This window comes from Myotis lucifugus, unplaced genomic scaffold, assembly GCF_000147115.1.
Source record: "Myotis lucifugus unplaced genomic scaffold, Myoluc2.0 scaffold_175, whole genome shotgun sequence".
NCBI classification, from domain to species: domain Eukaryota; kingdom Metazoa; phylum Chordata; class Mammalia; order Chiroptera; family Vespertilionidae; genus Myotis; species Myotis lucifugus.
In genome coordinates this window covers 327571-340056 of record NW_005871223.1, presented here as the reverse complement: position 1 = coordinate 340056, position 12486 = coordinate 327571, and the positions used below count along the sequence as shown (strand labels likewise).

The 12486-nt window shown below is 40.9% G+C and overlaps 1 protein-coding gene across 1 annotated transcript in view; it reads left to right on the top strand.

The window, feature by feature from the left end:
- Positions 1–11104: 11104 nt before the first annotated feature.
- Positions 11105–12486, top strand: part of MINDY4B (MINDY family member 4B) — a 44426-nt gene continuing 43044 nt past the window's right edge. Inside the window, exons 1-2 of the mRNA XM_014462239.2 lie at positions 11105–11217; positions 11463–11490. Coding sequence (XP_014317725.2) covers positions 11105–11217; positions 11463–11490 — 141 coding nt within the window. The remainder of the gene's footprint in view (positions 11218–11462; positions 11491–12486) is intronic.

Genomic DNA, 12486 nt, shown 5'->3' with positions numbered 1-12486 from the left:
TTATTATCACACCTAAAAATCAATAGTTCTTTATTATTATCAGACATACAGTGTTTAAATGTCCTCAGTTTTCTCATACTTTTTTTTTTTTCAGGATCCAAATAAATTCCATAGGTTGCAATCATGTAATATGTCTCTTTTAATGTATGGGTTACCTGGACTTTTATGAGAAAGACTAATGAGCTGCTAGCTTGTTTAAACTGCGGTTGCTTGAAGTGTCGTGACATCCTAAACCTCGCCTCTCCACTAGACTGCAGGTGCCGCAGCCCAGACCCACTGCAGGCCCCAGCTTTCGGGACAAGTCTATGGCTCATTAGAGGCCTGGGCCACCCAGAACAAGGGGAGGGCTAGTGTTCAGAGCCCAGTTCGATTTTGGGCCAAGACATTTTCAGTCCGTTCAGACTATCTATTAGCCAGGACAGCAAACAGGACTCACTGAAAGTACCAGATTTCCCCTCAGAGTAGCTCAGGCCTGGTTCACCTAAAGCCTGGAATTTCTTTCCCATGTTGAGAAGGAGCATGCTGAGATTTAGTGAATTTGTAAAACGGTGTTTTACAGACCCAACCTAGGATAGCAGTCAGCAAACTTTTTCTGTAAGGGGCCAGATAGTAATTATTTTAGTATCATGTGGTCATATGGTCTCTGTTGCAACTATTTGATTCTGCTGTTAACTGCAAAAGCAATCATAGACAGTATGTAAACAAAAGAGTATGTTTATGGACATAAACTTGAATTTAATATAATTTTCATGAAATATAATATATATTACTATCAATTATATCTTACTAGAGGCCCGGTGCACCAAAATGCATGTATTCGGAGGGGTCCCTCAGCCCGGCCTGCGCCCTCTCACAATCTGGGAGCCCTCGGAGGATGTCCACCAACTGGATTAGGCCCACTCCCTAGGGGATCAGGCCTAAACTGGCAGTCAGACATCCCTCTGACAGCCCGGGAGCCCTCGGGAGATGTCTATCTGACAGCTTAGGCTCACTTTCCGGGGGATCAGGCCTTAGCTGGCAGTCAGACATCCCACTGGCAGCCCAGGAGCCCTCAGGGGATGTCCGATTTACAGCTTAGGCCCACTCCCCATGGGACATCCTTAGCACTGCCGAGGAGGCGGGAGAGGCTCCCGCCACCGCCACTGCACTTGCAGCCGTCAGCCCGGCTTGTGGCTGATCGGAACTCACCCTGTGGGAGCACACTGACCATCAGGGGGCAGCTCCTGCGTTAAGCGTCTGCCCCCTGGTGGTCAGTGTGCATCATAGCGACCAGTCGTTCCCAGTCGTTTGCTGTTAGGGTCAATTTGCATATTACCTTTTTATTATATAGGATAATTATACATTGTTATACTATGAAATAGTATAATATTTAGTGTCATAAAATATTATTTTCTTCTAATTTGTTTTCAACCATTTAAAAATGTAAAAGCCATTTTTAGCTTTCTGGCCCTACATAAACAGATGGCAGACCAGATTTGTTAGCCTGTGGGTCAAAATTTTCCAATCCTGGATCTAGCCCAATCTTCTCATTTCTTTTACTGAGAATTAAACTGAAAACCAGAGAGGTGAATTAATTCACCCAAAGTCACACAGCAAGTTGATGACACAGGCCAAAAAGGAGAATATGCAAAAACAGGAAACTGAAGAACTATTTGAAAGGCTAAAGACAGAAAACCACAGATTATACTGAATGCCATGTGGATACATAATGACAACAGAGAGCTCAACTGCAGTGCCCGTCTCCTAGTAACCACAGTGTCTCTGATGAAAGATTGCTCCAACTTCTTATTTATAACTTACTTCCCAATAGGGAGGGTGAGTGATTTGTTTATATTTAGTTACAAGAGCCTGAGAAATCCTGGTCTACTATCTTAGGATAGACACAACCTTATAGCCACAGCTGCCATGAGATGGAAGAAAGCAAAGAAAGCTGCAATGCACAGTGTTGTCCCTGACACCAACAACAAGGGTCACATATAGCAGTTACTCACTGTGTGCCATAAATAACAGATGGTGTGAGGGAGACAGGAGGGAAGGGAAGTGTTCCTACTTAGACCCTACGGAGGTGATCATTAGGCAAACCTTTCTGAACCTTGTTCATTACTGGGAGCTTTTGTTAATTTTCCTGCTTTTGAGTTAGCATTACTTTGCTTCTGGTTCCTAGAATTATGTTCCTGAGGATGAATTCTGCTGTCTTTAAAGGGCTTTCTTGGATCCATAGAAAATTGGTGATCTGAGGTCTGTGGAGAGAGCACAAAGCATTACACATACCACAAACAGCCCGTAAGTAGACGAGGGTTCATGGGCCCAAGTCAGAGATTTCATGTGGAGTTAGGTAGAGTTGACAAATGAGGCCAAAATCAGAGAAGGTAGACACTAAAGGGGTTATTTGAAGTGTATCTAATGTGGTCCAACTAGCTCCCTCCCACCCCTCCACCCCCGCCTTTTTTTTTTTTTAACCTCTGCAGGCTCAGAGAGGATAAGTGACTTCCATGAGATTACACAGCAAATTCTGCGAGTCCATAGTTCATTGATCACTGCTCCATGACCTTTCTGTTGCCTCTAAACTGAGGCAGAAAATATCTCAAAGCACCAACGTGATGCAGAGCCTTCACTTCCTTCCTTCCACAAATGCAAACAGATAACTACGTGTCATTGCACCATCATAGGACAGTAGTTGAAAAGTGACATTTTTTAAAGAATGAGGGAGACAAGCTCTAAAACAGTAACCACTCCATTTGTGTGGTGCTTTTCAATTGACAGAGACCTCGCATCCCCCTGGATTTTGTAATAACTATAAAAAGGCAACCAGGCAGGAGTTGTTATCCCTGTTTTGAAGAGAAACAGCTAAAAGTCCTAAATAACAGCTATGTGCCATTGCTCTAAAAGTTTCGGAGGTATTAATTAATGAATCCTCATAGTGACCTAATAAGATAGTTAAAATTATTATCCTCATTTTACAAGAGTAGAAACTGAGGCACAGAGCGGTGAAATGATTGGCCCAAGATCACTGCCAGTATGTAGATGTGGTGAACACACTTTGGGAGACCCCCACCCCCAACAAATCACGCTTTGGTATAATACTCTCACCTAGCATGTTGGTGGGACCTGTACTTGACTTGCTTCTTATCAGCAGAACATGGGATAAGGAAGGGTATCACCTTAATGATAAAGGGGTCAATTCTCCAAGAAGACATAACAATTCTTAATGCGTATGCACCTAACAACAGAGCATCAAAGTTTGTGAGGCAGCCCTGGCTGTGTGGCTCAGTTCATTGGTGCATCATTCTGTACACCAGAAGGTGGCGGGTTTGATTTCCAGTCATGGCACATACCCAAGCTGTGGGTTCGATCCTAGGTAGGGGCACATACAGGAGGCAACCAATCAACATTTCTCTCGCACATCTCTCTCTCTCTCTCCCTCCCTCTCTCTCTCTCTAAAAAAAAAAAAAAAGAAAAAAAAAAAGGTGAGGCAAAAACTGATAGAAGTTCAAGGAAAAATAGATGAATCCACTATCCTAGCTGGAGACTTCACAGTTGAACTCAACATCATCAACGAACTGAATATAATTGACCTCTATAGACTGCTTCATCCAACAACAGCAGAATACACATTTTTCTCAAGCTCACATGGAATGTTCACCAAGATAGACATTCTGGGCCATAAAACTCACCTAACATACTATAAGATGTAGGCCCACAATTTTGGACATAAAACACAATCTGGTTGAATGGTTGACCTCTTAGAGTTGTTACAAAACTCAACAAATTAAAAAAAATAGAAGTCATACAGCTTCTGCTTTTAGACTACAATTAAATTAAACTAGAAATCAATAATAGAAAGATAATGGGGAAATTCCAAAATATATGGAGATTAAACAATACACTTCTAAATAAAACATGGATCAAAAAAAAACCTCGAGATAAATTTAAAAATACTTTGAACTAAATGAAAATGAAACATGACTCATCAAAATTTGTGGAATGTAACAAAGGCAGTGCTTAGAGAGAAATTTATAGCATTGAATAAATCCCATCTAATAAAGAGGGAATATGCAAATTGACTGTCACACCATCACAAAAGATGGCGGTGCCCACAGCAGAGGTGGGGTTTCCATAACACAAGATGGTTGCACCCACAGTGGAGGCCAAGTTCCCGTAATGAGCCTTAACGAGCAGTCAGCAGGGACCTGAGGCTGCGTGGTGCTGGGCAGGGGCAGAGGACCTGAATCTGTGCCCCCAGCTCGGTGGGGCTTGACAGGGGACCTCAGGCTGCACCCTTTGCCCCGATGCCAGACCAGGGGACCTCAGGCTGCTCCCCCGCCCCAGGCCTGGGGACCTCAGGTCGCGCCCCCTACCCTGGGGCTGGGGGACCTCAGGCTGAACCCCCCACCCAGCAGGGCTTGACAGGGAAACTCAAAGTGCGCCCCCAACCCCGGTGCTGGGCCGGGGGACTTCAGGCCGCGCGCCCTGACATGGTGTCAGGCCAGGGGACCTGGGGCTGTGCCCCCACCACCCGGCTGGGCTTGACAGGGGCCCTAAGGCTGACCCCCCACCCAGTGGGGCTTGATGGGGGACCTGAGGCTGTGCACCACCCCCGGCGGGGCTTGACAAGGGTGGGGCTGGCCAGGTCTGGATCTCGCCCAATGCAGGTGGGACCAGCTGGGTCTGGGTCTCGTGTGATTTTGAGGTGCCGCAGATGGGTGGGGACTTGACTCTGGGTCCTGCGGCACACCACAGACTCTGACAGGAGGAAGATTTTCATATACATTTTACTAATTTTCTTTCATCTCTGACACTTCTATTATAGAGAAAGGGCAAAGAGCAATATTAACCCTTTGCGGTCCAATGTTATTTTTGGAATTCAAACAGTCTGGTCCAAATTAATTGACGGGATTGAATGCTGAACTTTTTAATGTTCTTATTGCTCGACGTTGGACCTGCTCCTAGTGCCTGGTCTGTCGAGTCAGCCTTGAGGTTGGACCGAAAAGGGTTAAAATATTTCCTCTAATTAATACCCTTTTAATGTGCATGAATTTCGTGCACTGGGCCACTAGTATATTATAAAGAAGAAAGATCTAAAAGTAACAATCCAAGTTTCCACCTTAGACAACTAACAAAAATAAGAGTAAATTGAACCCAAGTAAGGTGAAGGAAATAAGTAATAAAAATTAGAGCAGAAATTAATGAAATAAAAAACAGAAAATCAATAGAGAAAATCAATGAAACCAAAAGGTGGTTCTTTGAGAAGATAAAGAAAACCAATAAGCCTCTAGCCAGGCTAACTAAGAAAAAACAGAAAGAGGATACAAATGACTAATATCAGAAATGAAAGGATAATAAAGAAATACTATGAATAACGCTATGCTCACAAATTTGATAATCTGAATAAAATTGACCAATGCCTTGAAAGACCAAAACACACAAGAAAGACCATCTGAATATAGCCAACAGAAAAAGGTAAAGGTGATGGGATATCACTCCCGTGAAAATGTTATATGGAAAAGTGAAGAAATTTTGCAGATGTAATTAAGACCCCTAATCAGTTTGACTTCTAGTTAATCAAAAGGGAGATTATCCCAGGTGGGCCTGACCTAAACAAGTGAGCTCTTTATAAGAGATCTTGGGCTTCCCCCAAGATCAGACTTGAAGCATCAGAGACCCCCTTTTTCCTGCTCATCTTGAAGAAACAAGTTCTATACTCACAAGAAAATGAATTCTGCCAACAGCTATGTGAGCTTAGCAGCAGACCCTGTGCCTCGATAAGAACTCAAGGCCTGGCCAACACCTTGATTGAAGCCTTGTGAGGCCCTGAGCAAAGGACCAGCCAAACCATGCCTAGACTCCTGACTCACGGAAACCGTGAAATAGTAAATATGTTGTTTTAAGCTGCTAAATCTGGGGTAATTTTTTATACAGCAATTAATAACTAATACAGTGAAGGAGCAGAGATTCCCAACCAAATAATCTGACTCCAGGACATGTACTTTAAATGTTGGTTCTCAGGTTCTTTCTGACCCCCAAATGAGAGGTTGTTTTTCACCCCCAGACCAACCAATTTTCTAATTCTCCAACACCAACTAGAAGTCCTAAAATTGAATTCCTTTCTTAACTACCTGAAGTTAGGCCCCACAGGTTTAAGGGCTTGGTCCTGCAAGACTGCTGTCACTTTAGTAGCAAGCATCAAGTCATCTGTACTTCTGACCAACCATCCATAAGCTGTGGGTTCCCACAACCCCCTCCTCAAGGTCAGTAATTTGCTAGAATGGCTTACAGGACTCAGGAAGCCACTTTGCTTATGCATATCCTTGTGATAAATGATACAAATAAACAGCCCGATGAAGAAGGATACAGGGAGCATGAGGTCCAGAGCATACAACCCTGGACCCAGTGGAGTTGGGGTATGCCTCTCAGCACATGGATGTGTTTACAAACTTGGAAGCTCCCCAAATCCCATTGTTTAGGGTCCTTATGTAGGTTTCACTACATAGTCATGATTGATTAAATCATCAGCCATTAGAGATGAACTCAACCTCTAACCTGTCTCTCCTCCCTAGAGATTGGGGTCTGGGGCTGAAAATGTCAGGCTTCTCATCAAGACATGGTCTTTCTGGTGACCAGCTCTCATTTTGAAGTCATCGAGGGCCCAGCCACACTGCATTAGAACAAAAGACAATCCTATCATCCTTGCAACTCGGGAAATTCTAAGGATTTTAGGAGTTCTATGCCAGGCACTGGGGACAATAACCAAATATATATTTTCCATCAGACCACACTGGTCTTTAGGCCTTTCAGACGAGGACTGGGACTCACACCAGTGGCTAAGTGACCAACAGAAGCCAGTAACTAGGGGATTGAGTTAGGACCGATGCCCCAGTAATATCACTTTAGGACTTTTGACTTTTAGCTCTATCTCTGGCCCAGGCTGCAACCCCTAACATATATAAAGGCAGGAAAAATAAAACTTATAAAAGAGCATTTTTAACATATAAAAGGCAAGAAAACATTGGTTAAAGGTTAGTAGTTTTCACATAAATAATACTCATTTTGGTTCTCTGAGGTAAGTAAAAGAAAATATGAAAAATGAAGCTCAGAGAGACTAAATAACTTCTCCAAGGTTACACAGTCAGGAGGAGGCCCTGGGATTTAATCCTGGGCCTGACACCCTCTTTCTCCCCGACACCAAAGAGCAAAAGGAGAATATATCAGCCATCTTCCAGTTTCCAGTGGATTGGCAGAAATCTTTTTGGAAGGAATATAATCAGGAAATTTTCATCTCCACAAAAAGTAGAAGTAAAGAAAATGAATGATAATTAAAGCATAAAGGATTTAACTTAATCCTAAGGAAGAGTTTTTCAGGGGTAAGGTTAATTAAACACTAATGAGATTTTGTTGTTTTTTTAAAAAATCAATGGCTCTAAAATTCTGCTTCCAATTTCTGTTTATGAAGCATCATATGAAAACAACAAGGAAAAGGGTTGGGGATAATTTTGCAAGCTAGTCAAAAATGCTGGCAAGCCCAACGTTTTTCAAATCTCAGTTTAAGACTAAATTGAGTAAATGATTATAAAGATCAGTCATAGCTTTCTGGGAAACTACAGAAAATGTTAATAACATTAAATTTTTACATACCAATTTCCAAGTTTGGAATAAATACTAGCTTTTCTCATGAAATCAGAGCTATTATTTTTTTCAAAATATCAGCAAAGAAAGCAGATGGGTTAAGGCACAGATTCCTGCACTTACTCAGTGCATTTCCTTTATAGGGAACAGTCTCTACTGTCCCCCACCCCCCCAACCAACCACATGGCTGCAAAACTCCCCTCCTCCCCATGGCCCCTGCTTTGTCCTTGCTCTTTCCCTTTGCCCCTGCAGGCCTATTGCTACCCCAAGCCTTTGATGTGTCAGGGGCAGTTTTAGGACAGAAGTTTTCGGTGATTTCATATGTCATGTGGTGGAGGCAAGGCATTATGAATATTGAAGGGGCAATTCCAGATTTGACATATTTCTGTATCCCTCCCTGCCCTATTTATTCCTCCAGATCTGGATCAGTACCCCCAAATCCCATTTTTTCTTTCCACCCCACTTCTTACAGCCCGGACTCCTACTCTAAGTCTTTGGACAAAATGCCCAAGAAAATGGTGGTTTCCTCTGATGTGCTTAAATGTTGGTGTATTCCAGAGACCAGCCCTTCCATCTGTAGAGCCCTTATCAACATCTAACTGAGAAGAGAGAGAAAGGTAGGGAAGTAAAGTCAGCATTTTCTTTATTGAAAGGGGTGGGACCATGAATTCTAAGTCGGGAATAAAAGGAATAAAAGGGGCTTAGCAAGGAATGCTCAAGAACAATGATGAAATTTGACAATATGTAGCAAAGTCTTTAAAATTACTATATTTGATTCAGGCATCCCATTTCTGGGAATTAAACAAGGGGAAGATAAAAAAGGTCTAAATAAGTGATATGCCATTTTCATAGATTAGAAGAAGTCTCAATATAGTAAAGGTAAGAAATTATGCCCATTTCACAGATGAATAAACTGAGGCATAGAGAGATTAAATAATTTGTCCAAGGCCATAAAGCTAGTAGGAGGTGAAACCATGATTCAAAACTAAGAGTTTGGACCCAGAAGCCATGCTCTTCTCTCTCTCTCTCTTCCTCTCTCTCTCTCTCTCTCTCTCTCTCTCTCTCTCTCTCTCTCTCTCTCTTCCTGTCCCCTGAGCTCCCACAGTCCTCTAGCCACTGTCCACGAAGCACTTTCTTTTTTGCATGTGTCTGTTTCTTCCACTAGAAGAGCATGAACCACATCTTACCTGCCTTGGCATCTCCAAGTGTCTGGCACACAGGAAATACTCAAAATATGTTTATTGAACCCCAAATCTATTTTTTGAAACAATAGAATGGTTTATTGGTAGGTGGCCTAATCATTAAGATTTATACTTCTGCCATCACAGAATTCTGTAAATTAGACACAGACATAGCCCAAAATACACATATTTAATAATAACTCTTAATAATTTTCTTAGCTTTGGGTTGTTAAATAATTTAAATAGCAGGCCAGAATTAATTTTTAATATGACTTTCTGAATAGAAAATTCATAGACATTTCTGACCATGGTATTATTTGACAACAAAAATCCAGTAAGTTCTTATATTTTTTATACTGTGGGGAGCAATAAGTATTAAATGCTGATACTACCATTAAAACTATAAAATTATAAAGAGGACAACAAATAAAGCTTTTTTTAAAAAAGGAGAAAACTTAGAATTTTTATGCCCTCTATATTTACAATAAAAATACTAAATCTGGTGGAAACTTATGGGATCTGTGAAGTGTTTAAACAATCACCAAAAATTAGCTTAAGAAACTGAAGGTGTAAAAAAACTGGAAACCCAGGCAAAACTGTGGACACCTAAATTCATCTCTGGTTTATGTAGTGACTTGCTGTGTTTCAAGGTTTTTACAATGTTATATATAAGCAGTCCCCTCAGCCCTGACCACTTGAGTCATAATAAATCCAAAGCACCTCTTTTCTTTGACCTCTTAGCATTCCCAGGATTTTACAAAACTCATGATCAAAAATGTTTATAGAGAAAACTAGAGGCCCGATGCAAGAAATTCGTGCAAGGGGCTTGGCCCTAGCAGCCCTGGTTGGCCCTCACAACCATGGCTTCATCCAGAAGGTCGTCTGGAAGGTCCTTCAGCTGTTCAGTCTAATTAACATATTAGCTCTTTATTGTATAAGATGACCTCCTGCTGAAGAGGTTCAATTTTAGTATTCAACTAAGACAGAAAAGACAAGAATACTTACTGGTAACCATTTTTTTTGTTTGTTTTGTTTTTAATATATTTTTATTGATTTCAGAGAGGAAGGGAGAGAGAGAGAAACATCAATGATGAGAATTATTGATTGGCTGCCTCCTGCATGCCCCCTACTGGGGATTGAGTCTGAAACCCAGGCATGTGCCCTTCGGAATCGAACCTGGAACCCTTCAGTCCACAGGCCAATGCTCTATCCACTCAGCCAAACTGGCTAGGGCACCAGTTTGTTTTTGATGAACACCACTGTATTACTCAAGGTGCTACATAGAAGCAGATCCAATAAGATAGGAGAGAGAGAGAGATTTATTTTAAGAAATTGGCTCATATGATTGTGAGGCTGGAAATTCTGAAATATACTGACAGGGCCGGCTGGCAGGCTGGAGACCCAAGGAAGAGGTGATGCTGCAGCTCCAGTCAGAAAGTTGTTTGGAGATAGACTTCCTTCTTCCTTTAGGGACCCCAGTCTTTTCTCTTAAGACTTTCAACTGATTGGATGAGGCTCACCCACATAATGCAGAATAATCCTCTTTACTCAAAATCTATTTAAATGTTAATACCATGTAAAAAATACCTTTGCAGTAACACTAGACTGGTGTTTGGCCAAAAACGGTTACCATAGCCTAGGAAGTTGACACATAAAATTAACTATCACAACCATCAATCTTCCTTATTATTTCTGTTATTACAACTACAATTTGTTTCTCCCTTAAACAAATCAAGCTAGTTCTTCTACAAACTGTGTGCAAGATTTCTGTGTACTAAAATCTACATCAAATATCTGTTGGCCTGTGTTTTCTTTGGCCTACATATTACACAACTGTAGTTGATAGAGTTATTTGCTATAACAGGGTGGCTTTTACCCTCTTTGGCTGCATATTTTCTGTTCACTAATATTTCCTAGAGGCACTACAGAACTAGGTAGTATCACATTCCACCAGCATGCATCTCTCATCAATTAAAGTATCCCAGTTGCTTTGATACAGATAAGTAATTGCAATCCTTTTGTTTATAAATCTGAGTCTTGGATTAAACATTCATGGCATCTATACAGTGAACAAAAATACACAAAGTATTCCACCTCTAATGAAAGTTTCATCAGGATCTGATAACAGGGGCTCACAGAGAGCCCAGGGCAGCAACTGTGGTGTGATCTCCTTGCTGGTCAAAGGTAGGGGTAGCAGTTCTCACCTGGCCACCTGTGACAGCCACCACACCTCTCCACTGCCAGACCTCTCACCCATCTTAACTACTTCCTTCTTCCATTTCTGTACATTATATAACTAAATGGCTGTGGCATTCCTGGACCAGGAACAAAGCTCCCAGGAGCTGGATTTGGAGGAGATAACTAGGAAAATTTCATTTCTTGACAAATGGAGGGAAATCTTTAGTTATCACAGGTAAGATGCTCTCATTTTCTCATTTTTCTATTTCTAGAAATAGAACCAAAGGGATTTTAGGTGTTTAAGTAGTCAGCTTTTATGCTTGCTCCATGAAAAGTCTCCATTATCAATTTACATTTAAAACACTTCAGGTATAACTATTTGCAGAAAAAGGCTTTCCCAGCAAGGCTGGGTTGAGGAGGTTTGCATGTGAGGGTAGAAAAGAGTGAGTAATTTTCTTGATGTTTCTCTTTCATCTTTAGGTTGGGAACCAATAATACAACTCCTCAGGTAATTACTTTTCTCAAAGCCAATGTGTTTTCTTCTAGTTGCTTCTTCAAACAACCACGTTAACAGCAAAACCCACTTATTCTATGCACATAATGTCACTCAGGCACCAGCATTTAACATGTGAAAACGTACAGCTAGAAAGCCTGCTGAATATCTTTTCTTGTGCTTTCTTTTCTCATACAGATCTCTTTCTACTTTTAAGAGCTATTTTTCATCATTAAAGCACCATATGGTTATTATTTTAGAAAAAAGTAATATTAGAATCTAGAGTTCCCACACTTGTGAAATGACACCGTATTCTGAGAACAAAGAGCTCAGTGTCCCTGAAGAAAAGCAGTTTTGAAAACACTTACCTTTATTCAACTTCTGAGAAATTGTTTTCCTTCACCATTTTCAAAGGAGAGAAAGATGACAGAATTCTGGTGTTAAGAAAGTATTTTAAAATCTGTTATACAATGTAAGATAAAAAATGTGTGTATTTCATGTCACCTGAAAAGGTTAGAAGGTAATAGACTTAGTATTTAGAGACTAATTCAATCATTGAATAAACACAGCACAAAATATTAAGGTGATTTTCAGTAGTATATGATAAGATCAAACAATTGAATTATTAATACTTTAACCACAACACTAAAGCATCTTGCCCCAACTAACCTGTGATCAAAAGCCTTATTTGTGCTACTCTCTTAACTGTAGTCTAAATGAGAATCAGGGAGATGGTGATTGTATTTTAGTCCTGGAAGTATTAAATGGAGATAGCTGACATTTGGGGAAATAGAATGCTCAAATGATAAAATAATCTTTGAAAGAAAATAAATAAATAAATGCCAAGTTATGCTTTACGCCAGTGGTGGAAACCCCTGGCACAAAGGTAAAGATTTTCCATTTGATTTACAAAATGCATCTTATCCCATCAGTAGCCTGTGACTTGGATGCTATATTTCTGAGATAAGAAAGTATCTTTGCCTCTAGGAATCCAGAAAAACTAAGAAAGCA